The sequence below is a fragment of the Camelina sativa genome, chromosome 5 (assembly GCF_030686135.1).
Source record: "Camelina sativa cultivar CO46 ecotype springtype chromosome 5, ASM3068613v1".
In the NCBI taxonomy this organism is placed as follows: Eukaryota; Viridiplantae; Streptophyta; class Magnoliopsida; order Brassicales; family Brassicaceae; genus Camelina; species Camelina sativa.
In genome coordinates this window covers 17,907,863-17,935,602 of record NC_141884.1, presented here as the reverse complement: position 1 = coordinate 17,935,602, position 27,740 = coordinate 17,907,863, and the positions used below count along the sequence as shown (strand labels likewise).

Genomic DNA, 27,740 nt, shown 5'->3' with positions numbered 1-27,740 from the left:
AAATTCGAGTCCAAATTTACTGTGTGGAGAATTCTGTCCTCACAATTAAAAACGTACTGTCCTTGCAAATGCAATAAGCTCTCAAAATAATGAAATAATGTATTTTTACTACTCATGTGATACAAGACGATCACAATATATCCGTCAGACTTTTTCGTACTTCTTTTTCTTTTCTGTTCCCTACTTAGTTTATTTACCTCCTATATATATATATTCATATTGTTGCGATATACTCCAAATGTTTTTGCTCGCCTCGAAAATCACATAACGCTGCAAAAGCTCTGATCCTCCTCACTGAAAAAACCAGTCACTGGGCCTTCCGGGAACCTGTAAGGCCCAAGCCCATGAGTGCAACCATAACCAGGTTGACCCGGAGACCCGACTTTGGTGATTCCCTCTGCATTGTCTTTCTCTTTCTTCTTCTTCTTCTCAGGCACGACGTGGACTGTTTTATTCAGCTTACGTCTCAGATTCTCTGTTACAGACTTAACATCCATCGCCCCCATGACTGTTACCGTTTCCTTCTCCTTGTCCATTTTGACCTCATACACTCCTGTTGATGACACATTTACTCAAATGATGTTAAGTCAAACTCAATACACAAGGTTCTGTAATCAGTCAAAAGTAATGGAAACCATAGCTCATGAATAAGTCTGACCTTTGGTGTTACGGGTAGTCTTGTAAATCCTCTTGATGCAGCCATCACATGAGCAATTCAGCTTCAGTACCACTGTAGTCACAGCAACCTAAACAAGAAAGTCAAAAACAGATTACAAAGTCATAGCAAGTATTGAGAACGGCTAGATTAGTTACTAATCCAGTAGGAGCACCTAGAAGATAATGTATACGTTATTTTTTCCTACAAAATGAATAGTTAAGACTTAAAGAGTAATCTAAGAAGAAGAAAGTTATATACTTGTGCCCCAAGCAAGTATAAGAAACATCTACCCCTTGATACTACAATCTTACTACATTCTAATCATGGTTGAATCAGTTGTGAGAGACATATATTATATAATCAGGGGAGTCTAAACTTATGCAATAAATGTATCTGAGGCTGAAAAATATAGAGCATACCAGAGTCGGAGTCTTATTCTCATTAGACTTTTTCTCATTCGTCTCTTTGGTATCTTTCTTTGGTTTAGGAGATATCAGCTCCACCTTCTTCTTGCTCTTCTTCTGCAGTTTCTCCGCAGTCTTCACTGGATCCTCCATAAACCCAATCAGAGTCAGCTTGCTTGAAGCAGGTTCTGGCCTCACTGTTTCAACTCCTGATTATAAGAGTAAAACAATCAGAAGAAGTAAGTGAGATTATCGACTAAAATTGCTGTCAAAGAAAACCAAAAAGTTCATGAAACAAAGATCCACAAATCCAAACACACAACAGATTCAATCCTTCACAGATCCTGCGTTTCCAAATGATAGAAACAGAGGTGTTTATGATTATTGAGTAACCAAAAGATCATGAAACAAGGATCCACAAATTCACAAATCACAACAGATTCAACTCTTCACAGATCCTGCGTTTCAAAATGGTAGAAACAGAGGTCAAAACGTAAATCAGAGATCAAAATCGTCAATAGTTTAACAGAACTTCACAATCGGTTCACATACTAGCGTAAGACGAAAGAAGGAGAAGATCAAAATCGTCAGGGTTTAGGGTTTAACAAAAGGTTCACAGTCGATTCACGATGCTTTTATCGGAGTAGAATCAAAACCAAAAGGACTAAACACGGACGATTCGACTCAGATTCAACACAACGTAACCAGGAAAAATCCAAAAACAAAAACTGAGAAATCGAAAACGATTTTAGTACCGTTCGATTGAAAGCAAAAACGAGATTGTATACAAAAAAAAAAAGCAAGCATGAAGAATCATGGAGTATCGATTTCGATTTCTAGGGTTTATACCTTCCAAACGACGAGCTAATCGTACGATTCGAGCGATACAACCATCACAGTGCATATCAACCTTAAGAACGACGGTGACTGGCGTCGTTGTAGCCGTACTGTTCTGTTTCTTCTGCTTCTTCTCCTCTTCAACATGATGATCTCCGTAACATTCACAAACCACATCCTCCATCTTCGTCTCGTTCTTCTTCTACAACAGCTCAAAAAAAAAACGAATCACACAAAAGGAAACAAACAAAATCAGAGACGCATTTACAGAGAACAAAAAGCAGAGAGCGAACCTTTGATGAATCTCTGAGATTTTGAGTTTATCGAGGTTTCAACAACAGAGAGGAGAAGATAGAAGACGACGAAAAGTTTCAGAGACGGCTGCTGCGTAACAGAAGGGTGTGTGTATGTGTATGTGTGTGTGTGTGTGTGTTGGAGGGTTCACAGTACCGTACACTTTGTTGTTATAGTCCTTTCTCTTTTACTCAGCTTTTTATTTTTTTCCTATTTTTATTTAATTAAATACAAACTTGCATTAAATGAGGTATATTAAGGTATTTTAAAAACTTTTTTTCTTTTTTTCTAATGATCTTTGTGTTCTCTCACACGCTATCCTGAAATTACCAAAACATGTTTGTAAGTTGTAACTACTAGTCTACTAACTAGAAATTCGATTTTATTTAATTTTGGTTGTTATATATGTTAAAATTATTAATGTATGGCAGTTGTAAAATATTGATACAAGAATTATATTTCACTACGACTGAAAATGGACTTAAACGTGTGAGTGTAGTAGAAGTGGAAGAAAAATAAGAGATTACAAATCGGGCTAGTTATAAAACTATACAACTTGCGGGGACTTATTTTAATACATTAAGCAGATTGTATAAAATTATTAACATTTTGAACTTGTTTTTGTTGATTTAGATTTCCATTGTGGGAACTCGGAAATCTTCTGTTAAGATTAAAAAAAAAAAAACAAAAAAAAAGGATGGTCTAGTGCATATATTTCAAATTAGAATCGTAAATTAAAGACAATTTGTTGGTGGGAACATTATTTATATTCCTTTATATGTGATTTTGTTAGTGACAAACTATATGATAAATAAGTTAATATATATGCATTCTAACAAATATGTGGCCTTTAAGAAAAATTCTATTTATAAGACAAAACTTTTACTACTATATTTTGCTGTTTTTTTCATAACCATATTTTCATTGTATCTTTAATCTTCAAATTTTGTTTAACGCTTTGAATTAGGGAATAATCAAGTAAGAGAAAAAAAAAAGAAAAAAGTAAATTGCACGACGGCGACGATATAGATGGAGAGCCTAACTTAGCAAAGAAATTTGCATGGTTACTGATGACATTGACACCACGCTCAAGGCTGAACGCTAGACTGAATATGTCGATCGCAAATGAGCCAATGCTTTCTCCACCACCTTCAAATAGGTAAGTCATCTTCTGCCTGATCATTTTCGTAGAAGAAATATCAATTTATTAGACTTGTTACAAAAATCCATCCCTCTTGGGTTCTTAGAATAAATGTGAACCCAAGATAAGCTGCTAGTATTGCTAAAGGTTTATTAAGGTCATAAATTGTCGAGTCTCCCAAATTCTAGATAGTTATATTTGACACTACAAAAACATTTCAGGATAAGTGATATTTGAATGTACCTTGCGATTATTAACTTCAATGTGATCTTATGAACGGGGGTGTCAATTTCGTCTACTGATGAATGTGATCTTTATGAAACCTTATTCTTGATCTTAGAAGTTAGTATAACTGAATAAATTATAAAAGATGTAATAGGCATATCGCATATATAGCAAACTCTACATAGAAATTGAACCATTGTTTTGTCAAAGTTTCAATTTATGTTAAATGAATTTGTCTAATCATATACAAAGTAAATTGTTAACCATGATTTAATAAATTATGTTTCCTGTAAATTTCATATACAGATCTTTGATGATTTTCATTATCCTTACATTTTTTTAAAAATATTAACTTCATAAAAAAACATATTTGTCATCATAATTGTTATTAAGTCCCATAGTTACAAAAACAATATCTATTGCGTTTGCATTAAGTTTCCAACACACTAATTACAGCCAAAGCTAAAGGAATAGAAAAAGCTCAAGTGGAAAACAAAAGAAACAACAAAAACTCCATTGAAGGACCTAGACAAGAAGAAAATGAAGAACCAGAGTAAAGTCCACTATAATCTTTCAAGAACCATGAACTCTCTAATCACTCTCCTCTTCTTCTCAATCCTCTCCACCTTCAAAATCTCAAATTCATCTCCATTAAAACCACACCCACTTCCAATCTTACCCATCCCTTCATCCCAACAGCTCCAATGGCAACTCGGATCCATGGCCATGTTCCTCCATTTCGGACCCAACACATTCACCGACTCAGAATGGGGCACCGGAAAAGCCAACCCATCTGTTTTCAACCCGACCCATCTCAACGCAACCCAATGGGTCCAAATCGCTAAAGACTCAGGCTTTTCCCGCGTCATCCTCACAGCTAAGCACCACGACGGGTTCTGTCTCTGGCCTAGCGAATACACCGATTACTCCGTCAAATCTAGCCCCTTTAGAGGCGGAGCTGGCGACGTCGTGGCTGAACTAGCTGCTGCGGCGGCGGAAGCTGGAATTGGACTTGGTCTTTACCTTTCTCCATGGGATCGTCATGATCCGTGTTATGGCAAGACATTGGAGTATAACGAGTTTTACCTGAGTCAAATGACCGAGTTGTTAACAAAGTAAGCTCCTTTTTTCTCATATCAATCAAATGGGTTTGTGATTATAAATTCAAAGTTTTGAAAAAGGTTGAATCTTTTATAGTTATGGAGAGATTAAAGAAGTTTGGTTAGATGGTGCTAAGGGAGAAGGAGAGAAAGATATGGAATATTTCTTTGATACTTGGTTTAGTTTGATCCATCAGCTTCAGCCCGGAGCTGTTATTTTCTCTGACGCCGGTCCTGATGTCCGGTGGATCGGTGATGAAGCTGGACACGCTGGTTCCACTTGCTGGTCACTCTTTAACCGAACTAATGCCAAGATTGGTGACACTGATCCTTTGTAAGTCATTCTCAAATAGTCAAATGGTCAAACTTTTATAGAAAAGAACTTGAATTTGTTGGATCTTGTACAGGTATTCTCAGGAAGGTGATGGCTTTGGGCAAGATTGGGTACCAGCGGAATGTGATGTATCGATTCGACCTGGTTGGTTTTGGCACGCTTTGGAGTCTCCGAAACCGGCTGTTCAGCTTTTGGATATATACTACAACTCAGTTGGAAGAAACTGTCTCTTCTTGCTTAATGTGCCTCCTAATTCTTCAGGATTGATATCTGAACAAGACATTAAGGTTCTTGAGGAGTTCCGCGAGATGAAAAAGTCTATTTTCTCGAACAATCTCGCCCGTAAAGCCTTGGTTAACTCGAGCAGTATTCGTGGCGGTCAAGTTTCACAGTTTGGTCCTAAGAATGTTTTGAAAGAAGGATTAGACAAGTACTGGGCGCCAGAGGAGAATGAGAAGAAATGGGAGTTGTACTTGGAGTTTAAAGACTCAGTTAGTTTTAACGTTTTGGAAATTAGAGAACCGATACATATGGGTCAGAGAGTCGCGTCTTTCCATCTCGAGACGCATAACACTGTAAGCGGGAAGTGGGAGAGAGTTGTGAGGAGCACGACGATCGGGAACAAAAGGCTATTACGGTTTCCGAAGGTTGAGTCGCGGTCTCTAAAGCTTGTTGTGGACAAAGCGAGAGCCGACCCACTTATATCATACCTTGGAATCTACATGGACAAGTTTTCAGTTTCAAGTGGAAACACAACAAAGATAACAACAATCACAAGGACACTCAAGGAGGAGCAACAACTACATGATTTGTAATAAACAACTCTCAAGGATACACCACATAAGTGTTTGGTTTTCCTCTAGAGTATCCTTTTATGTGCATCACTTCATATATGTGACAGTATGATTGTCAATTCTAAAGTAAATAATATGATGAATCCTTGTATTTTGAAGCCTAGTCATAAATTCACCTATGACCTATAAAGCTAAAGAAACGACCTTTTTGCCGAGATTGGGGGTTTATGTACTAATTGTAACTCGGCCCAAGTGTTTTAATGGAAAAGGAGAAAACTTTGATGACAAAACCAGAGAAATCCCTAAAGTAAAGAAAAATGGAAGCCACTGAAACGGTTCTTTGCACGTTGCTTGCCGTCGACCTCACTGACTATTGCTACAGAGTTTGTTCTCGCTGCCAGAGAGTCCTTCCCTCAGACAAGAATGGCGTTACCTCTTCATCACTATGCCAATTCTGCAAATCAAAAGAGCCCAAATTGCTCTACCGGATTCTCGTAAGAACCCTTTCGATTTTTGATTTGCCACTTCATCACTATGCCAATTCTGCAACTCCAACCTTTCGATTTTTAGATATTTTAGCAGTTGTGAATTAGGGATTTTAGAAATTGGGTTTACGTAATCTCTTGTAAGAGCTGTGGATTGAGAAACTTGGAATTCAAAGTTTCAGCCTTTTCTGAAGAATCTGTGTTTTTGGTTAAAAATCTAACAGATGTCTATAGCAACAGATACATCAGTGAAAACTGTGATCTGTTTTGATAGAGTTGCGACTGTTCTCTTTGGTTGTTCAGCTGATGAGTTCTTTCACTTCACCAAGCTCAATCCTTTAACCGGTAATAATAAACCATCAAATTCACTTTACTAAGTTTGAGAAGATTATCAATAGCATCTGACATTACATTGAAAGCTTTGAGATGTTTTTGTTCCCATTGCAGCATCAATGGTGAATCAGGTCTTTGATGGAGAAATGCTAAGGGTGACATTGACTCGGCCTCACAACCGAAACGCTCAACACATGAGAGTTGCTTCTATTGTTCCTCTAAGATCAGGATTTCAGCCTGCAATTGTAACCTTGAGAGAGATTTTCACAAAGAATGCTTCTTTGGGGAGTTGCTCCATAACAAATCACAATCTCTAATGTTGGAGTAAAACATATAAATGCTACAAGCACAAGTTGTTTGATCTCAAATACTATGATTCGTTGCTAAGTCCATTCTACCATCTCTATTGATCAAATCCTTCGTTATCATCGAATTCGTGGTTAAATGATGCTTCAATCTTTGTGAAAAGAACCTAATTCATCACGCTTCAATCTTTCAGAGGAAGGTCCGTCAAAGGAGAAATCGATCCTAATTCATCACGCCTGTTACTTTCTCTTTAGCTTAAGTGAAGCAAAGAGATTGCTTTATATATGTAATCAATGTGAGAGTTGATTGTTGAGAGTTGATTGTTCTGAATGCAGGAGTATCCAGAACATACAGCCTACCAAACGCCGCCGCTGTTTTCTGATGATTAGCTTAATATCTATCTAGACAATTACCATATGCATGAGGATAGAGATAGTTTCCAGAAGTATGATCAAATTAGCTGCTCTGATTATCGGGTTGTTTATATGGGTGGAAAAGGTCTGAGTAAGAAGATCAAACAAACTGTTTGTGTTGTTGTCTGTTTGAGTGTTTTGGCCTTTGGACAAAGCTGATGATTTCTGAACTCTTGCTTGTAGGATCTTGGACACCTCTACACGCTCAACTTTTGTATTGGAGAGTGCTCTATTAAGGTTCTCCAACAGATTCTAGTTAAGTTGCATCAGTGTAACAAATCTGTTATGTGATCTACTGCACAAAATATTGACAAGAAGGTAAAGGCTGAACTATCTACAAAAAAACAAACATAAGCTTTTCGAATTTGAAATCTTGAGTAATCTCGGCCATGGCTTCTGGTATATACTAAGAAAAGAAAAGACTCATTGTTTTTGATATTTGAGATTGTTATTTTCTTCTTCTTTTTTTCTGTTCTCTTCAGGGCATGTCACCTTGCCAAGCAGGCGTTCGATGATGCTATCTATCTCAGAGCTTGACACTCTGAACGAGGAATCATACAAAGACAGCACCTTAATTATGCAACTCCTTAGGGACAATCTGACCTTGTGGACTTCTGACATCCCATAAGAAGGAGGTAATAATCATTCTGAACCTAACCAATCTCTTATTTTATGATGTTCTGTTTTTAGCTTTTTTCCCCCATTCTGGATGTATCTAGTCAGTACTCAATGTTATGTTTTGTTTTGCTTGGAATCTATAAGACATTTCAAACATTTCCATGGACATTCTTGATGATAGATGGTTGAAATAGCATCCAGAAGATATTTCCTATCTGATTATGATTCATATTTTGCTGCGGATTTAAAATGTTTATTTTGTCTGTATATGCAGCAGATGATTCCCATAAGACGAACGGTTCTGCCAAAGCCAGTGCAGGTGGAGATATAGCAGAGGTAAAGTAGAAGGGATTCCTAATCTTGAAGGGAATCAAATTAGTCAATTCTGATACAAGATCTCTTTGCTCTTGATGCAGTGATCAGATATGTGTGCACCCATAATGGCGGCAGCCATGGTCATTATGTTTCAAGAACAACTAAACGCGCGGTGAATAATAGTGAAACGTAGGGTTCCTCTGTTTCCTGTATCATTAATGTCTATGTTACTTGTACAATGGTTTAGTCCCAAATCTCTCTGGTTTGAATGTATTGCATCATTTTGATGCCTGACTCACGACACTGCGTATTTGTAATTTCAACCAGATCTGATGTGTTTTAAATATGCAATTGTTTGTTTAAAATCTTAGGAAATATATTCATTTTCAAGTTTTTATAAATATACAATATTAAAAATATTAAACAAAATTTATTAGACTATAATAATTTCTAAAATAAAAATTTTAAATTAAGGACCCCTATTTTAACCGATGGACCCTTAAAAATAAAAAGTTTCTTCAAAATTTGTTTATTTCACTTTTATTCACTTTTATTCAAAATTAACAATTAAAAATGTTTTTCGCAACTTTGCTAAGACTCCATCAATGGAGATGCTCCATCAAAGTTACTAGCTAGATGGTCACTTGTTGTGCAAAATTTGACAAAATCCCTATATGACATTTTTGTGATTGGTAGTAGTAATTTGTAGTACTAAAATTGACAAATTTATCGTAAAATAAATAAAAAAACATTATGTACAAATAACATTAAATTCATCAGAAATCCAAATGAAAGCTTCTATCAATAACTTTGAAAATAAGAAAATCAAAAGTTATTTACTATTCCAAATGTTGTGTTGTGAAAAAACTCTTCCATCTGATTCTTGTTGCTAAACGTTGTGATCTCTAGAAGTTGGAAGATGATGAAGTAAGAAGATGTTTGTTTATTATGAGTTATGATTGTGATTTTTTTTTTTAATGTTTCTTGCATTGTTAACTCGTTGTATAGATCGGTAAGTTTCAAAATCTAAATTACTGTTCATCACCGAACACAATTCACTTTTAGGCCTTATTAGCTAAATGGTCATTTATTGGGCCAAAATTCGTAAAATAAATAAAAAAATAACATTACATTCATCAGAAATCCAAATAAAAACTTCTATTAATTACTTTGAAAGTAAGAAAATCAAAATTCATTTACTATGAATATTCATTCAACTTTTTAATTCTCAAAGTAGTAGTAATATACAAATTACAAAACTCTCACCAGCCACACCAAAATAAAAATGAAAAGGAGAAAAAAGTAATATACACGTGTCAAAATTATATTGGTTTACGAATAAGAGTTTGACCTTCTAACAGACCTATTCAATCTCTTTGACAAAGCCTCCAAAACTTGCCACGTGGCATCTCCCTCTCTTGAAGGAACATTAAACACAAGGGCCCTCTTAACAGACTCATCCTCCAAGTTTCTCTGTATGACAGACAAATTAGTAGCCGCCACGTGTTCCAAAATCTCCCCTAGCTTTCCGACGTCTCTCTCCGCCACCGTGAGCGAGATATCCGGCCAACGCACGGCGGAAGGAAACGGCAAACGGATCCCGTCGGCGATAATCACGGGAACACAGCCAAGAGCCACCGACTCAACAAGTCTTGGACTCCACGGTGCCCACCCTAGAGGACACAAACAAAAAACAGAACGTGCTATTTCTGACTGGTAACCGGCGAATCTTTGCCGTTGAAGATAAAATCTCCGGTCACCGCCGTAACTCCGCCATATCTTCGTCCTTACTCTCCTGATAGGTTACAAAAAAATTAAGCGTCTTTAGTTCAAGTCACGAGTTTAGAGATAGAGATTGGTACAAGAGAGTGTTTGTTACTTGCTATAGAAGCGACCACTGATGTTTTTGGGATGAAGCTCCATCTTGCCCCGGAAAAAAACCCAAATGTCTCGTTCTTTATTTACCGGAATATTCCTTTGAGTCTTTTCTAAACTTTCCGGTGAGATGTACGGTGGTATCACAACGTTCTCTACCTCTTGGCATGGATGGTTATATGTAACACCAAAAGTTTGCAAAACTATAGAGTTTCTCAAAATATTTGGTACTCCATCAGCAATTGCTCTATCCTCCTTCACAACCAAATATAGATTTAAGTATATAAATAAATGTATATATATAAAACTTGGCAAATCATTTTTTAAACTAACCATAGTGTGGAAGCAAGAGCCAAAGTCGTGTGTAGCCGTGAAGACGTGGTCAGAGCCATTGTTTCGACTCCAAAACGGGTATTGAGTCGAGATGAGGCTAATCGCTTCATTGATGAGTGATCGTGCGTGACCAATCGCTGGAAAGCCATTGATGGTGCTGAAGTTGCAAGAGACATAGACAGGGACGAAGAAGAAATCGGCTTCGTAAGGATCTTTCGTGCGCACTTCTTCATCGAGGCTGAGAAACGCCTTGTGGAGAGCCACCTCCGCGGCAAAGAGGTGGTTGCTGCATCTGTCGTTGGCTAACCAGTCTTTGTTGAACTTTGAAGGTAAGTCATACACGTAGATTTTCAAATTGTTGAATACATCTAAGGGAAAAAAAAACATAGTTATAACTTATGACAAGAATATTGTTTTTGTTCGTGTTTTTTTTTTTGTTTTTCCTTTTGAAAAGTAACACACAAGCCATGTAAAACGTTTTTTTTCCTTTCCCTCTTTTGAATATAATTTAACATTTATTCAAAAAAAAAAAAAAAAACTTATGACAAGTTAAGATTGTTCAACTAAAACGTGCAGTAGACCGGACCGAAGCCTAGACTTATCCCCGATGCCTATAGATAGTCTTAGTCTTTGTGAATATACTATAAAACATAATTGATCTTACCTGTTCTTATGTTGGGACGTTGAGGGGCAAACCCAAGTTTGTGGTCATGGATTTTGGATTCAAACATGGCACGAGAAGCGAAAAGCTTTGGTTTAGGGTTAGTAAGAAGAGGGTTTGATCGTGGAGGAGAAGACTTATCTTCTTGATCTTGATCTTGATCATGGTCGACAAAAAAGGAAGCAAGAAAATAGAGAGTAAGGGAGAAACAGAGGATCCATTTGTAGTATTGTTTGAAACAGAGACTTTTCTCTGTTCTTCTCTGTTTATGCGTTATCATCGTTCTTGTTTCTTCGGGATGAATCTTGTGGCCTGAGCTGGTTGTTCAATTCGAAACATCTGATTTGTTGGGATGGAGTTAATAGGGTTTTGAGTTGGTGAAGAGGGGTTTTCGGATTCGGGTTTGGGAGATGAAGTGGAGATTAAGGAATGGTGAAGGCAGAACAAACAATAGAAGAAGTTTGGAGAAAGATTGATGAAGACTCTCTAATTAAATCTCTTTTTTTCTTTTTTCTTTGTTGACTATTATTAAGCGATATTATACATTCAAGTTTCTAATATAATTTCTTTATTTCTCTTGTATTTGGTGTTTTTTTTTTTTGTTTTTAATTATTATTAATTTCATATGCCAAAAAGTCGTATTTTTGTAGATGATAGCAATACTAGGAGATTATCATCATTCTTACGTAGGAGGTATTTAATTGCATACAAATTTATTATATGTTAAGAGACTCAATCTTTAAAAATCCTTACATCTCAAAGTGACAATGACAGATTTTGCATATTTTTGTAAAGTTGTGAAATTAATAAGTATGACACTTAACTGATTTATGTGAAAAGTATATTTTCGGACTCTCTCAAACCTAATATGAGGTTTTTGGGAATCGGGATCAGGACGCTGTTGGATTCATGCTCATTCATTTCAAGGAAGATTTAGAAAAATAAAATAAAATAAGAGGAAACATGAAGAAAAAAAAAGAAACATGATACTTTTTTTAAAAAGAACATGATAATATTTGAAATATATAATAAATACGAAATTATTGGATTGTTAGGAAACACTCTTTTGCTAAAATAATAATGTCTTTTTTTTTTCTTACTTTTTGCAAAAGGGGAAAGAAGCATGAATATGAGTATAGAAGCAAGAAGACAAAACTTAATTTGGTATATAAGGACGTAAGGTTCACCAAAATATTCAGAAGAAAATATGTCTATGTTAGGCGACTACATAAGGTTGTGGTGTGGAATACGATTCGTTGTGTTACCAGTGAGATTGGCCATGGTTTGGTTCGTCCAACTGATCGTGTGTATGTTTATGTGTCACCGCGTTGATCATTGAAAGATATATTCGAATAAGTAACCTGTTGTGTAACACTATTTTGTAAACAACACACTTAATTTTTTTATTATATGATATTTACAGAAATTTTATCTTAGTTTACGAACTTAGGATTAGCGTTTAAATGAGAAAAAACGCGCAAACATGCGGTAATGGGATCAATTCATTTCATCCAAGTTTTTTTTTCCCTTCAGTTCTAGATAAAGTTATTTTACATCACATATTAGAAATGAACGAGCGAAGGTACAATTCAGGATTAGACACTATATATTAAACTTTGCCCAAATTTTTTTGTTTTTTTTAATAAAACTTTGATTTAAGCCGCAATTTATTTAAAGACTATAAAACCTTATCCTTGATCAGATTAGGTTGAGTATTATATCCGTACACGGCAAGAGATAAGGACCCAACTCGAATAGGGAACCAACTGGAACCATTGTAGCCACCAAATTTTGTTAATGGTGTTCCTTTACTAAAACGAAAATATATAATTATATTAATTAGTATCAAACCAATGAACATTTGTCATACAACGCAATCACTTTTTCCTTCACAAACCAGAGAAATATGAACGAAAAAGCTATAATTACGACATGTAGATTTTTCTTAATGTTATAATTAGATTTAATGACACAGTAAAACTTAATTAGTGGTTTCGACTGGTAACCCCCATACAATTTCGTACTGTTTTGAGTTATGTATCTGACCCAGTTTGTAAGATAATTGTTATGAGGTATATAATATATAGATTCGTAACTATTTTTTATTTATCAATTAAACCTTGTAAATCATATGGTTGCTAATTTGATTAAAAGATATAATATTATTATTTTCTTTATCAATCAAACCACGTAAATCATATGGTTGCTAATTTGATTTAAAAATATAATATTATATTAACTAATTTAGATTATATGAGAAGTAGGAATATGGACAAAAATAGGTTTATAAAACTTATACTTATCCAAATTTATAAAAACGATTTACAATATTATTTAACAATAATAGTGGTTTGAAATAAATAAATTTGTATCCACTTAGAAAATGACGCGCCAACTAATTTTCTTTGGCTTCTCTATATCTTCAATACGATCAAGCTAAGCCAGAGAAGTATAGTCAGCAAGCTAAGTATGGCCCATGGGAAAGTATAAGAACATCGATGTGATGTTTTCATAAAACTATTTAATGAGACCAAAAAAATAATTCGATGTTCAGTTTAGTAAATAAAATGTTAAATTTGGCTCAAAAAAAAAAAAAAAAAACATTACAAGACAAAGAAGAATTGAAAATGAGTTGAACCACCTCTTTGTTTCCGTAAGCATCAAGGAAACTTGTATCAGTGCTTACCACCACCACCACCACCACGAGTGGTCCTTAATATTTTCGAAAACTTATACATGATCGCATACATTTTCTTTTCAATCTTTGCACTAATTGATCAGAGTTCTCGAGAAATAGAATACTAGTGTCCCATGATTTTACATACGCTTTCAAGTTATACTTATACACATTCTCAACTCAACGCGTTTTTGTTTGTTAACTTTTATGTGATACCTTGTTTTTTGTTAACTTTTATGTAATACTTAGGTACGTATAAGAACTTATAAGAAAAAGGAAAAAACACTCTACCAGCCACTTCTTTTTACACCTTTTGTTTATGCAAAAAGAAGGGATAAAGAAGTCCATGCATGTTCGGTTATCAACTTATCACAAATCATTCTTTTTGCTAACCGACCGCATTTCAATAGTGTATGAATAGATAGTTTAGTGTTAGGATTAGCGTCCAATCGCATATTACGTTTTATATATAATAAACCTGATAATATAAGGTATAGTGTCATTTTCAAGAGGTTGCTTGGCAAAGTTGGAATGACATAATGCATGACCAATAATATAATGTTAAAAAAGAAAAATAAAAAAAATACTAACGTAAAAACTGTAGAAATGGGTGGGTGGGTTAGCGATTACTCTATTACGTTTGGTTTGTTTTGTAATCCTTGAAACTATTCCATCTGTTGTATATTCTTTTATTATTCATTAAACATGTTAACACGAATATGGACATTTACATTAAAAAAAAAAAAAACTAAGAACGCTATTACTCCCAAAATCCATAAAGCCTCCATACATACTATTCAAATCGATATGTATTTTCAAATGACGCACCCGCTTATCGTGGGTATTGTTCAGAAGCTAAGAGAAGTAAGACACACTCGATAATTTAGAGGGTTTGTTGTTACATCATCTTTTCTAGTTAAGTCACGATAGTTGTTTTGTAATTTTTTCATGCTTTGATGTTCTGAGTATGGCCAAGCGATATGTTATCTTGGATTTATATTCTTGACATCAATCTCTTTTTGTAATCGTTCTGTGAGTGAGAGACAGAAACAATTTGTTATCTTGGATTTTTCTGGTTACAACTTCTGCACTCGTCGAATCTCTTTCTATGATTATCGGAGTTTTTTTGGGTTTCCAATAATTTAACAGTACGACTAGTTAAATTTAACTATTTTAGAACATGGTTTATTGCTAGATTTAAATCGGAATGATTCTACAACATGGTTTAATGCTAGATTTAAATATTTAATCATTTGATAATCGCAAGCAGCTGTGATTGCGATTGCGCCTACGACTGCAACTACAATTTTAAAATCGCAGGATGTTGTTCGTTTAGCAATCGCACGATTAGTTGCTAGTTAAATAGTTGCGTTGCTGATTTTTCTTGCGATCAAACAATTCAATCACAAGTCACAACGACTGATTGCGTGTTTAGTAGCCGTGTCTTGCAACTGTCAAACGAACTTCTCGCAGTCGCAGGTCGTAAATGAACAACACTTGACTTTATAACTCAAAACCAATGTAAATGAATTAGTCTAATCTCGTCTTTTATAAATACATGCATGTTTTTCAAAAAGAAAAATGAAATTATAGTCAGACAATTATGATTTCGACCAGGACTTCCATAAAAAAATTTAAGTCCCAATCTTACATCATAGGCAAGACCTAATATTATAACAACTCTCCTTCGTAATAGAAGAATATGTTAAACATATTTTTAACATGAACCCCAAGATCTTAAACATCTATATTAATCACATAATAGAATCATAAAGAGAATTAAAGTAATACTTCCACTCATTGTAGAAATGATATTTCCTTGAATGGTTTCTTCTTTTTCAATGGTTTGAAGGCTTGAAAAGAAACTCTTAGATGATCTTTAGGTGGAAGATAAGGTTTCTCTCCCCTTTCCTATAAACTCTTTTCTTTATGTGTTGTTTTTGTTCTTGTGTTGCTTTGTGATGGAGCAAACCATCTATTTATAGGAGGGAAGAGGACCTTACTCCTCATAAGGGTTTTGTCTTCTAATTAATCTCAACCATCCATCATAGTAGATATGAAGACAGTGATGACAAGTGTGAGAACAAGTGTCTAGCATTGCTTCACTCACAACATGCAACTTCACACTTGTTCTCTTATAAGCTTTAGCATGACATGTAGCTTAGTACTTGTCCTTATAAGCATAAGCATGACATGTAGATTAACACATGTCCTTTTGGTTTCCAAATGATTAAAAAAAAAATACAACAAACCCAATTAAATAACTTACTAACTATAAGACCACATACATGGGTAAGAAATAATTATTTTCTACGTTCTCCCACTTGGTCGTTAGTATAATGGTTTTATTCGGGAATCATAAGGCCGGCATAATATGTTATATTTTTTATTTGGTCTTTCATAAGTGTCTTAGCTAATCTTGGAACCAATGAGAGTCATGGCGGTCACACGTCAAACATAGGCTAAAATATTTACAAGGCTAAAAAATTAACAGATAACATAATTAAGTGCTATCCTCTAGACCCATACTTTCTGCATGCTTGATAAATGTCTTTGGAGGTAATGCTTTCGTAAATATGTCTGCTACCATTAGCTCAGTGCCTATGTGTTCAATGACAAACTTTTCTCTGTTAACATCTTGCTATAATGATAGATATTTGAGTTCCTCCTTTAGATATCCTATCATGCTTAGAGAAGAAGATTGCGGCTTGATTATCACAGTAAAGAGTTAGAGGTTTGTCAACAAAATTCAAAACCCCAAACTCTGACACGAAATTCCGCAACCATGTTCCTTGAATAGAAGCCTCATAACATGCTACATACTGACCCTCCATGGTGGATGTATAAATCAATTTTGACTTCTGATTTTTCCATGAAATGGCACCTCCACCAAGGAGATACACATAGCCGAGAGTACAGTGCCTAGAATCTTCACATCTACCAAAATCTGAGTCTGAAAATCTAACCATCTGTGGATGTGTTGATTTTTGATATGTCAACATGTAGTTTCTTATTCCCTTTAGGTATCTCAAAACTTTCTTCGCAGCTTTCCAATGAGCAAGTTATGGGTTACTCTGAAATCTACCCAACATTCCGACTGCATGGCTAATATCAGGTCGAGTGCAGACCTGTGCGTACATCAAACTTCCCACAAGAGATGCATAAGGGTACTTTTGCATTTCATTATGTTCCATTTCGTTCTGCGGACATTGCTTAAGGTTAAGCTTGTCACCCTTTTGCATAGGAACATTATTAGAAGAACACATCATCATGCCAAAACTCTCAAGAACTTTATCAATATATGCTTTCTGAGACAATCCTAAAATTTATAGTGATCTATCATGGAATATTTCAATTCCTATCACATAGGATGCCTCACCCATATCTTTTATATCAAAGTTCTTAGAGAGATAACTCATAGTCTCATGTAGTAGACCAAGATCAATACTGGCTAATAAGATATCACCAACATACAATACCAAAAATATGAACTTACTCCCACTGTGATATACATGGATCCACAACATTTTCTTTGAAACCGAATTTCGTGATGGTTTCATCAAACTTTAGATACCATTGCCTCAAAGCTTGTTTCAGTCCATATATTGATTTCTTCAATTTGCAAATCATATCTTCCTGACCTTCGATTATGAAGCCTTCAGGTTGGCGCATATAGACTTCTTCTTGCAAGTCTCCATTAAGAAAGACAGTTTTCACATCCATTTGATGTAACTCGAGATCATACTGAGCTACTAACGCCATAATAATTCTGAGAGAGTCTTTTCTAGACACAGGTGAAAGAATCTCACTATAATTGATGCCTTCCTTTTGACTAAACCCTTTGGCTACAAGTCTGGCTTTATATCGTTCTACATTGCCATTACAGTCGAGTTTGGTCTTAAAGATCCACTTACACCCGACTGCTTTGTGTCCATCAGGCAATGGAATGATGTCCCAAACTTCATTCTTAACAATCGAGTCTATTTAATCTCTACTGGCATCAATCCATTTATCAGAATTCACATCATTCATGGCTTGTGAATAAGAAACCGGATCTTTAATGTTTTCTTCTCCAGATTCTATTTGATAGATCACAAAGTCATGAAAATAGCTGATCTCCTCGTACGATTTGATCTTCTTAATGCTGGTTCCTCTTGTGCTTCATTATCATTATTGGCAAGTTTTTTATTATGGAGTGTGTGATCATTCAATGGGGTTTCCTCATTGTTTAACGGTTCAACAATGCTAGGAACCCCAAAATTTGAAACTAAGGGTAATGGAATATCAACCCTAGTTTCCTAAATAGTTATATCACGGACTTTATCACTCCCACTAATCTCATCATTCTCAAAAAAACTGGCATTATTGGTTTCTACTATTCTCGTACTATGGGATGGACAATAAAATCTATATCCTTTAGACTTCTCAGGGTAACCTATAAAGAAACCACTGATCGTTTGGAAGTCTAATTTCTTTTCTTGTGGATTGTATATTCTTACTTCAGCTGGACACCCCCAAACTTGGAGGTGTGACAGACTAGGTTTCCAGCATTTCCACAGTTCAAAAGAGATTTTTGAAACTGCTTTGCTAGGCACCCTATTCAAAATATAGACCACAGTACGTAATGCGTCCATCCACAAGGATATAGGTAGGTTAGCATGACTCATCATAGATCTAACCATTTCTATATAAGTACGATTACGCCTTTCAGCTACACCATTCTGCCATGGAGAACCAGGCGTTGTGTACTGCGCAACAATTCCTAATTTTTGAAGGAGTATGGCAAATGGTCCAGGATGTTGTCCTGTTTCAATATATATGCCATAAAATTCACCACCTCTATCTGACCTTATGATTTTCACCTTTCTATCTAATTGCCTCTCAACTTCATTAATGAATGCTTGTACAATATCTACAGATTGAGATTTTTCATGCAATAAATAGAGATAACAATAACGTGAATAATCATCGATAAAAGTGATGAAGTACTTTTCACCTCCAAAATTTGGAACGTCAAATGGTCCACAAATATCTATATGTATGATTTCAAGAAGCTGTATACTTCTTGTGGCTCCTTTCTTAGTGTGTCTAGTTTGCTTACCTTTAATGCAATCTATACACATTTTCTTATTGGTAAAATCAAGATTCAGAATGACTCCATCTTTTACCAATCTTTTAATTCTTTCATAAGAAATATGTCCTAATCTTTTATGCCACAAGAAATATGAGTCACAGTACATGTTTTATTATTAAGTCTACTTTCATAATACAAGGAGAGATGTGTCTCATAAGGTTGATCAGCCAGTTTTAACATATAACGACCATCAACTAATATTCTAGAACTAATTCGTTTAGAGTTCAGAAATATATTAAAACAACCATCTCCTTGAGTAGATTTAAAACCATCCAAATCAAGTTTGCTTATAGAAACTAAATTACGAGAAATAGATGGAACATAAAGAGTCTGATATAAATCTAGAAAAAATCCCTCATCTAAAATGAGACGATATGTGCCAACAGCTTCAACTGGTGCCTTGTCTCAATTTCCCATTAATAAGTAGTTTTCACGTGAATTTATGGTCTGGATCGTAAGAAATCCCTGTACGGAATTAGTTACATGTACATTAGCACCGCTATCAATCCACCAAGTTTTGGAAGAAACATAAGTAAGATTAGATTCGGAAAATCTTACGGAACCCATAGGATTACCTTTCTTTCGAACCATTCTCTTCTTTTAGGGCAATCTTTCTGAAAGTGTCCAACCTTTTTACAAAAGTTGCACCTGTAATCTTTCTTTGCCTTTTTCTTCGGATTAACTTGAACATAATCGTTCATTGTGGGTTGTGCTCTTTGATGACTCTTTTTATGCCTAAACCCAACTTTAGGTCCAGCTCCTTGAACATGATGGGAAACTTTAATTCCTTCACGACCAAGTCTAGCCTCCTCTTGGACTAGTTTATTAGCCAATTCATTAGATGTCCACCTTTCATCAATTACATTATAATTGATCTGAAAGGGTCCATACTGAGGAGGTAGTGAATTTAGGATAAATTGGACAAGAAATGAATCGTCCACACTCATTCCTAAATTCTTTAGTTTAGCCGCAAGGTTTCTCATTTCAATGCAATGTTCATGCATAGACCTTGTCCCATCATACTTAATGGTTGTAAGATCTGCCATAAGTTTCCCTGCAAGGGATTTGTCTGCAGTCTTAAACCGTTCTTCTATAGCTGCTAGATAATCTATAGCTTTATCTGCATATGGAAGGGAAGTTTTGATGTTGCTAGCTATGGTCATTTTTTAAAACATCATGCTTAATCTGTTCGCTTTCTCCCATGCTTTATGGAGGGCATTTTCTTCCTCAGTACTAATTACATTTAAGGGATCTGGCTCTTCTTCACAAAGTGCCAAATCCATATCTAGTACTCCTAATATGAACTCACCTTTCTCTTTCCATTATGAGAAGTTGGTTCCTGTGAGGATCGGAACAGTAGAGACCATAGATGGCAAATTAGTAGGAAATAACGCTGCGATTTAGAGATATAACAAGCTTTAATTGAGGTTCAAAATTTAAACAACACATTAATAAAAAAAATTATTGAATGCATATGACTTCAAATTTTAATGCTCCTGTGGGTAGTCATTATTATATATCTTAAGGTCATAGCTTTCAAAGACTTTTCTCGAATGCTGTATCAGATCAATTAAGTTATCTGTGAATATACCTAATTAACTCACATACAAACATTCTAATAAATTATTGATCATGTTTTATGTCAATAGCCTACCTGTGGGTAGCTAATTAATACATAAACATATCAAAATTTAAATATTTTGGTTTTCTATGTGCAAATCACCTGTGGGTAGCTAATTAATACATAAAAATATCAAAATTTAAATATTTTGGTTTTCTATGTGCAAATCATTATAAGATAAAACCATTATGGTGATATCAATTTCTTAATTATGCACATTAAGAGAAACCAATCTTTTATCACTTATTTTTTTTTTAAACAAAGATTGTAACTTGAAACTTAAATCAAACAAAATTCAAGTGTACAAACATCATAACTTAAAGCTTTAATTTTCAGTTCTTTAAACTATAAATCTATTATTCTTAATGGATTAATTAGATGTTCATAACCATAAGCTCTGATACCACATGTTAAACATATTTTTAACATGAACCCCAAGATCTTAAACATCTATGTTAATCACATAATAGAATCATAAAGAGAATTAAAGTAATACCTCCACTCATTGTAGAAATGATGCTTCCTTGAATGGTTTCTTCTTCTTCAATGGTTTGAAGGCTTGAAAAGAAACTTTTAGATGATCTTTAGGTGGAAGATAAGGTTTCTCTCCCCTTTTCTATAAACTCTTTTCTTTATGTGTTTTTTTTGTTTTTGTGTTGATTTGTGATGGAGCAAATCATCTATTTATAGGAGGGAAGAGGACCTTACTCCTCATAAGGGTTTTGTCTTCTAATTTAATCTCAATCATCCATCATAGTAGAAATAAAGACAGTGGTGACAAGTGTGAGAACAAGTGTCTAACACTGCTTCAATCATAACATGCAACTTCACACTTGTTCTCTTATAAGCTTTAGCATGACATGTAGCTTAACACTTGTCTTTATAAACATAAGCATGACATGTAGCTTAACACCTGTTCTTTTGGTTCCCAAATGATTAAAAAAAAAATATAACAAACCCAATAAATAACCTACTAACAGACCACATATCTGAATAAAAAATAATTATTTTATTACAGAATAACCTTTCTCAGGTTGTTTTAGTTTATCATTTTCATCAAGTATTTCAAGATACCTAAAATAACTAGCTTTCTTATATCATTCTTCAGCGAAATGCCCACTCCCCATTTTAGTTGTCGTGTGTTGTGAACCATCTTTAAAATTTATAATTTCTTCACCCCAATGAATTTGTGTCGCACCAATTTGTGGATCCTATATTACCACCAATTCCCTGAACGAGGATCCTATATTAATGTAACATTCATTCTTAGTTGCAATATATCATATATCATATGATGGTAGTTATATGATGACAAAAATTCTTTACTATATTTACCTTCCATATAGTTGTGGTAATATAATATTGTTGCCCATTCAAGATAGAAACCTCTTTAATAGCCTCACCTAGGAGGCTAGGACAAATGCTTGGTTAATAGTAACAAAACCTGGAAAATCAATTGTAGCATCCTGACTTGTACACATCGGCCTATTTTCATGTTACCAAACAACACATAAGGAAAAGTTTCCGTCTATTAGTATATATAACTACCATCATATGATATATGATGAAAATTAACACACTGAAAAAAGTAATCAAAAAATGAGTTAACACATTGACTTACTGTCCAAAAAGTAAAAATTCTAGGGTTTTCGTCATCATAACGACCCGGATACACCTGATTAATAATAATAGGGTACCAATAAAAGGAAAAAAAATATAATTTATTTATACACTTATAAAAATGTTGTTGAAAATATAATGTAAGACCTGCCATCCAACTTCAATGCTGTTAACTTCTGAGTAAGAAGGGCCAGCCAAAACCCACATTTGTGCTAGACTAAACTCTTTTGCCGTTTGTACGTAAAATTTCCACACGTTTATATCTACCTTGGCTCCATGGAACTTTCCATCCACTTTCATTATGGCATACTATATATGTACATGTACATATAAGAAACTCGAGACATGCATATATATTAATATATATATATATATATATCAATAAGATAATAATTACTGCTTTTCAAATATTTGTTGAATAATATATGCACCTCATGTAAAGTGTTAGGAATGTCGTTGGATTCTTTTTTTCCATATATTTCAACTGATTTTCTTCGTAAAATATCTTCTCTTCTCGTTCTTCTAATTGGAATACTGTTTTTCAGGCATATACCATTGATTGTCCAGAGTTGAGTCAACATATTTTGATTCTTGGTGTTTGTTGATTCATTTTTTGATCCTTTAGGAACAAAACGTAGTTGCATCTTAAAAAATGACGTTAGAAGAAATGAAGCTTATCAAACATAATAAATGATATTCCAAACATAGTTAGTTCAATAGTTAGCTCAATAATTTAGAATGGTGTTATATAAGTTTTTTTTTTAAATAAATTTTATCTACTATTTGTAGAGCTTTGACAAGTACATAGTATCTAACGATTGTTTTGGAAATAAGAACACTATATTTATATATATATATATATATATATACAATCTTGAAATATATGTTAAAAAAATATTTTAGTGACTAAAGATCAAGTAAATTTTATGAACCTGAATGGTGTGGTTTTTAAATAAATGATAATCATAATTGGATGATTCTTCATATGAACGCAATCTATTATATATATCTTCATCTGGACTCTACACAAAATTACAATATTTACACATGTAACTACAGATTAAAAATTAGCGAAAATGAAACGTTTTGTGTTTTCTAGATGTAATCATTCTCCGTAAAATCCCGAAAAAAAAAAGAATTTACATTGATCGACTTAAGAAAAGGTTTGTTGAGCTTTTCCAAGAGTTGATCAATTTCAGCTATTAGACGATTCGCTTATCACTACTATGCTTAGAATGTTTAAAACCTCCGCGCTCTTATACGCCAGATGCCTCGGTATGGGGTTTGGCTGACGAATGCGTTGGGCGATTACTTGATGGGGGACGAGTCCAGTTCCGCTTTCAAACAGAGAAATCAATGAATCTTGTTCTGCACCGAGGGCCATGGTCTTTCAACGACTGGATGTTATCCACACACAGATGGTACCCCAATATCAGTGAGGACACGATAAAAATCATCCCCTTCTGGGTACAAATACAAGGTATTCCTATTCTCTACTTGACGAACGCTATGGCTAGATGGGTGGGTAATAGACTAGGTTTTGTCACGAAAGTAGACTATGATGAAAATGTAAACCAAGTAGGAGCAGTTCGTGTGAGGATAGATTGGAATTTAGGAATTCCCCTCTGTTTTCAAAAAAATATCCAATTTATTGTGGGAGAAAATACGATTGTTAAGTTCCGCTATGAGAAGTTGAGGAATTTCTGTAAGAAATGCGGTTCCTTGAAACATGATGCAAAAGAATGCCCTTTATTCTTTGATGCGGCTGATGACTCGGACCCGGAGGAGTCTGATGATGAACATGATGGAGACAACCATTTTGATGGTGGGAATGATATGTCTGAGTCTCCAACTCTCGAAACTGTTGATCCTGTGACTCTCATCCCAAGACTCCAAATGCCTCCTCTGTCAACTACAATTGCGCCAACAAATGGTGTTCAATCTGTCTCCTCATCCACTCTGCCAAGTCTTTTTGAGGATCCTGACCTAACTGCTGAACGGATGCGTTACCTTCATGCAAAGTATCAAGGGAAAGCGATTCAGAGTAAGAGACAAGGAGATCTCCTAGAGGAAAGCAGTGATAATGCACTGTCTGAATTTGTCTTCAGGAAACGTAAGAGAGTAAGGTTTGAGGGGGAGTTTAACAAGGCTGAAGCAGCAGAGGAGATGGCGGTCCTGTAGCCAACTCCGCAAAAGAGGAAAAGTTTCGGTTTCAGTGGGTTCTTGTTCATTCACCAATGGATTCGACGGAGACGCAGGGGGCCCGATACCCCCAGATCCAATATGAGAGTCATATCTTGGAACTGTCAGGGCATTGGTCCGCCGTTGACAAAATCTCGTTTACGTCGTCTATGTATAACTACTAAGTATGATGTTATTTTTCTTTCTGAAACTTTAAACCAATGTGATGTATTATCTAGACTTATGTGTGATTTAGGATTCTCAAACTTAATAGCTGTACCTCCTCAAGGAAGGAGTGGTGGTTTAGCTTTGATGTGGAAAAGTCATGTATCTCTCTCCTTAATTTCAAAGGATGAGAGACTCATTGACATCTCTGTAACTCTAAATAATACATGTTTCCACTTGTCTTGTGTGTATGGTCACCCAACTCAGAGTGAACGCTACCATCTCTGGGATAGATTAAAAGCCTATCATCATCTCGTCTAAATACGTGGATACTCATTGGAGATTTTAGCGAGATACTCTCAAACGAAGAAAAATTGGGAGCACCAGCTCGAGAGGAATAGACATTCCGAGATTTTAGAGATATGATCTCCATATGTGACCTTTTAGATGTTCGATCACGAGGAAATAGATTTTCTTGGGTGGGTGAACGCCATTCACATACGGTCCACTGCTGTCTAGACCGAGCAATGATAAACTCCTCAGGTCAAGCAAATTTTCCTAATGCAGAGTTTGGATTTTTGGATTATACTGGTTCAGATCATAAGCCTCTACTTCTTCACTTTAATGAGAGGCAATTTCAATGCCGAAGAACCTTTCAATTTGATAAACGACTCTGTGATATTCCATCTTTCAATTCAGTGGTTGAGCAGGGATGGTCAATGGAAAACAATAACATTGATATCCCCATAAACCAAAGAATATCTAGTTGTAGACAAGCCATGGCAAAACTAAAGCATCAATCAAGCTTAAATGCTGAAAAAAGAATAAAATGTCTACAACAGAAATTAAACTTGGCAATGGAGAGTCCAATCAGACTAGTACGACAACAAGTTCCACTTTTGCAGGAGCACCTAACGAAAGCTTACAATGATGAGGAAAAACATTGGAAACAAAAGAGTCGTAATCAATGGATGGCTGTAGGTGATCGTAATACTCAGTTCTTTCATGCCTCTGCAAAGTCAAGATATGCACAAAACAGGATGATCTCCATTTTAGATGGTCAAGGAAATCTACTTCGGGGGGATAAAGAGATTGGTGAGCACGCGCAGGAGTATTTTACTCGAGTTTACTTCACCAATGATCACCTTGTCTTTCCCAATGAACTGGCTGATTTTGTCCCAATTGTAACAAATGATATTAATGTCAGTTTAACGAGAGAGTTCACTGACAAAGAAATATACGATGCAATATGCCTAATTAGGGATGATAGAGCACCTGGACCAGATGGCCTTACAGCCCGGTTTTACAAACAGTGTTGGGACACGATAGGAAAGCATGTAATTCAGGAAGTGAAGTCTTTCTTCAGAACGTCAACAATGAAACCAAACATCAATCACACAAATATTTCTATGATCCCGAAGATAGATAATCCAACAACACTCTCTGACTATCGACCGATAGCTCTCTGCAATGTCTTCTACAAGATAATTTCCAAGTGTTTAGTCCAAAGATTAAAACCACACCTAAATGGAATTGTTCTGAAGCACAAGCTGCTTTCATTCCAGGACGCATAATTCAGGATAATGTCATGATAGCTCATGAATTGATGCACTCACTGAAAGTTCGAAAACGTGTTTCACAGACTTATATAGCAGTAAAGACGGATGTTAGTAAAGCATATGACAGAGTCGAATGGAATTTTTCACAAACAACGCTACAACTGTTTGGTTTTTGTGATCAATGGATAGCTTGTATGTCAGCAATAAAATCGGTTAACAACTCTGTATTGATCAATGGTGTTCCTTATGGCAATATAAGACCACAACGGGGAATTCGTCAGGGTGACCCTCTATCACCATACCCATTTATACTCTGCTCTGATATTTTAAGCCATTTGATAACTTCAAGTGCAAAGGATGGAGATATTAGGGGAATCAAGATAGGAAACAGAGTACCGAGAATCACTCATTTACAATTTGCTGATGAATTCCTATTCTTTTGTCAAGCAAATAGACGCAACTGTCAAGCCCTGAAAGATGCTATCGATATATATGAATACTACTCAGGTCAGCAAATAAACACATCAAAGTCAATCATAACTTTTGGCTCTCGAGTATACGGTGCAACTCAGGATAGATTAAAGGCGATTCTTAACATACCAAATCATAGCGGAGGAGGAAAATATTTAGGTCTCCATGAGCAGTTTGGAAGAAAGAAGAAAGAGATGTTCACTTATATTATAGACCGTGTGAGAAAAAGAACCTTTCATTGGAGTGCAAAAACGCTATCCCCTGCAGGGAAGGAAATAATGATGAAATCAGTTGCAGTTTTGATGCCCGTGTATGCTATGTCGTGTTTTAAACTACCATAGGGGGTCACCTCAGACATTGAAGCTTTAATAATGAATTTCTGGTGGGAACGTAATGCTAACCATCGAGGTATTCCTTGGATATCATGGAACAGACTAAAATACTCAAAAAGAGGGTGGGCTAGGATTCAGAGACCTAGAAAAGTTCAATGGTGCTTTATTGGCTAAACAAGCGTGGAGACTACTAAAATTTCCTAATTCTCTCTTTGCAAGAGTCATGAAAGCATGTTAATACCCAGATGATAAGTTTTTGGATGCAAAAGAACAGAAAAATCAATCTTATGGATGGTCTTCTTTGCTACATGGACTTGACTTGATAAAGAAAGGCTCACGTTTCTTGATTGGAGATGGTAAATCGATTCGACTAGTATTGATAATTTTTTGGAGGGCAAGCCACCTCGACCGATAAGAACAATTGATCCAAACTGCAACCTGACATCATATATTTTAATAAAGAGGACGGGGAATTATCGTACTTGGGATACACAACAACTAGACACCATTGCGAACCCAAAAGATTGCACAGCTATCAAAAAGGTGTATTTATCCCAAGTAGAAACAGAGGACAAGTTAATCTCGAGATATACACTCTCTGGCGAATATACAGTTAAATCAGGGTACTGGTTTCTCACTCACAACCCCTTTGATCCAAATCCCGCACCAGACATTCCCCATGGTTCAATTGAGCTAAAGAACAATATTTGGAAACTCCAAATATTACCAAAAATCAAACACTTTTTATGGCGGGTTCTCTCAAAAGCTCTACCAACAACAATCCGTTTACGTACTAGAGGTATGTGTATTCCTGCTCTTTGTCCAAGATGTAATCAAGAGGATGAATCAATTCT

General features: G+C 35.3%; 5 protein-coding genes and 1 pseudogene across 5 annotated transcripts; 2 read left to right on the top strand and 4 right to left on the bottom strand.

The window, feature by feature from the left end:
• Positions 1-90: 90 nt before the first annotated feature.
• LOC147943910 (heavy metal-associated isoprenylated plant protein 1-like) lies at positions 91-2,440 on the bottom strand. Its single transcript, XM_087452734.1, has 5 exons — positions 2,193-2,440; positions 1,912-2,101; positions 1,078-1,271; positions 659-746; positions 91-553 (listed from the first exon to the last, which is right to left on the bottom strand). Exons 2-5 carry the CDS (start codon positions 2,081-2,083, stop codon positions 261-263), a joined length of 747 nt encoding a protein of 248 aa, XP_087308860.1. The 5' UTR covers positions 2,084-2,101; positions 2,193-2,440; the 3' UTR covers positions 91-260.
• A 1,509-nt stretch (positions 2,441-3,949) lies between these two features.
• LOC147943909 (alpha-L-fucosidase 1) lies at positions 3,950-5,940 on the top strand. The gene is made up of 3 exons (XM_087450184.1): positions 3,950-4,674; positions 4,757-4,993; positions 5,067-5,940. Exons 1-3 carry the CDS (start codon positions 4,100-4,102, stop codon positions 5,806-5,808), a joined length of 1,554 nt encoding a protein of 517 aa, XP_087306310.1. The 5' UTR covers positions 3,950-4,099; the 3' UTR covers positions 5,809-5,940.
• Positions 5,941-6,006: 66 nt separating this feature from the next.
• LOC147943908 (uncharacterized) lies at positions 6,007-7,020 on the top strand. The gene is made up of 3 exons (XM_087450185.1): positions 6,007-6,281; positions 6,497-6,617; positions 6,720-7,020. Exons 1-3 carry the CDS (start codon positions 6,105-6,107, stop codon positions 6,920-6,922), a joined length of 501 nt encoding a protein of 166 aa, XP_087306311.1. The 5' UTR covers positions 6,007-6,104; the 3' UTR covers positions 6,923-7,020.
• A 2,432-nt stretch (positions 7,021-9,452) lies between these two features.
• LOC147943907 (putative glucuronoxylan glucuronosyltransferase IRX7) lies at positions 9,453-11,846 on the bottom strand. The gene is made up of 4 exons (XM_087450188.1): positions 11,130-11,846; positions 10,466-10,833; positions 10,137-10,387; positions 9,453-10,052 (listed from the first exon to the last, which is right to left on the bottom strand). Exons 1-4 carry the CDS (start codon positions 11,404-11,406, stop codon positions 9,590-9,592), a joined length of 1,359 nt encoding a protein of 452 aa, XP_087306314.1. The 5' UTR covers positions 11,407-11,846; the 3' UTR covers positions 9,453-9,589.
• A 3,465-nt stretch (positions 11,847-15,311) lies between these two features.
• On the bottom strand, positions 15,312-23,562 carry LOC147943905 (protein neprosin-like; annotated as a pseudogene).
• Positions 19,154-20,276, bottom strand: LOC147943906 (uncharacterized). The gene is made up of 2 exons (XM_087512543.1): positions 19,513-20,276; positions 19,154-19,402 (listed from the first exon to the last, which is right to left on the bottom strand). The coding sequence occupies exons 1-2, from the start codon at positions 20,098-20,100 to the stop codon at positions 19,343-19,345; spliced, it is 648 nt and encodes a 215-aa protein (XP_087368669.1). The 5' UTR covers positions 20,101-20,276; the 3' UTR covers positions 19,154-19,342.
• Positions 23,563-27,740: the final 4,178 nt, after the last annotated feature.

Coding starts and splice junctions, on each gene's coding strand:
- LOC147943910 (XM_087452734.1), bottom strand. CDS start 2,083: ATGGAGGATGTGGTTTGTGAATGTTACGGAGATCATCATGTTGAAGAG. Junction 1,272..1,911: donor ATTAGCTCGTCGTTTGGAAG/GTATAAACCCTA, acceptor TCTTATAATCAG/GAGTTGAAACAGTGAGGCCA. Junction 554..658: donor GACTACCCGTAACACCAAAG/GTCAGACTTATT, acceptor TGTCATCAACAG/GAGTGTATGAGGTCAAAATG.
- LOC147943909 (XM_087450184.1), top strand. CDS start 4,100: ATGAAGAACCAGAGTAAAGTCCACTATAATCTTTCAAGAACCATGAAC. Junction 4,675..4,756: donor ATGACCGAGTTGTTAACAAA/GTAAGCTCCTTT, acceptor AATCTTTTATAG/TTATGGAGAGATTAAAGAAG. Junction 4,994..5,066: donor ATTGGTGACACTGATCCTTT/GTAAGTCATTCT, acceptor GATCTTGTACAG/GTATTCTCAGGAAGGTGATG.
- LOC147943908 (XM_087450185.1), top strand. CDS start 6,105: ATGGAAGCCACTGAAACGGTTCTTTGCACGTTGCTTGCCGTCGACCTC. Junction 6,282..6,496: donor AATTGCTCTACCGGATTCTC/GTAAGAACCCTT, acceptor AAAATCTAACAG/ATGTCTATAGCAACAGATAC. Junction 6,618..6,719: donor CAAGCTCAATCCTTTAACCG/GTAATAATAAAC, acceptor TTCCCATTGCAG/CATCAATGGTGAATCAGGTC.
- LOC147943907 (XM_087450188.1), bottom strand. CDS start 11,406: ATGATAACGCATAAACAGAGAAGAACAGAGAAAAGTCTCTGTTTCAAA. Junction 10,388..10,465: donor GCTCTTGCTTCCACACTATG/GTTAGTTTAAAA, acceptor TTGGTTGTGAAG/GAGGATAGAGCAATTGCTGA. Junction 10,053..10,136: donor AGTGGTCGCTTCTATAGCAA/GTAACAAACACT, acceptor GTAACCTATCAG/GAGAGTAAGGACGAAGATAT.
- LOC147943906 (XM_087512543.1), bottom strand. CDS start 20,100: ATGACCATAGCTAGCAACATCAAAACTTCCCTTCCATATGCAGATAAA. Junction 19,403..19,512: donor GAGAATGGTTCGAAAGAAAG/GTAATCCTATGG, acceptor AATTCCGTACAG/GGATTTCTTACGATCCAGAC.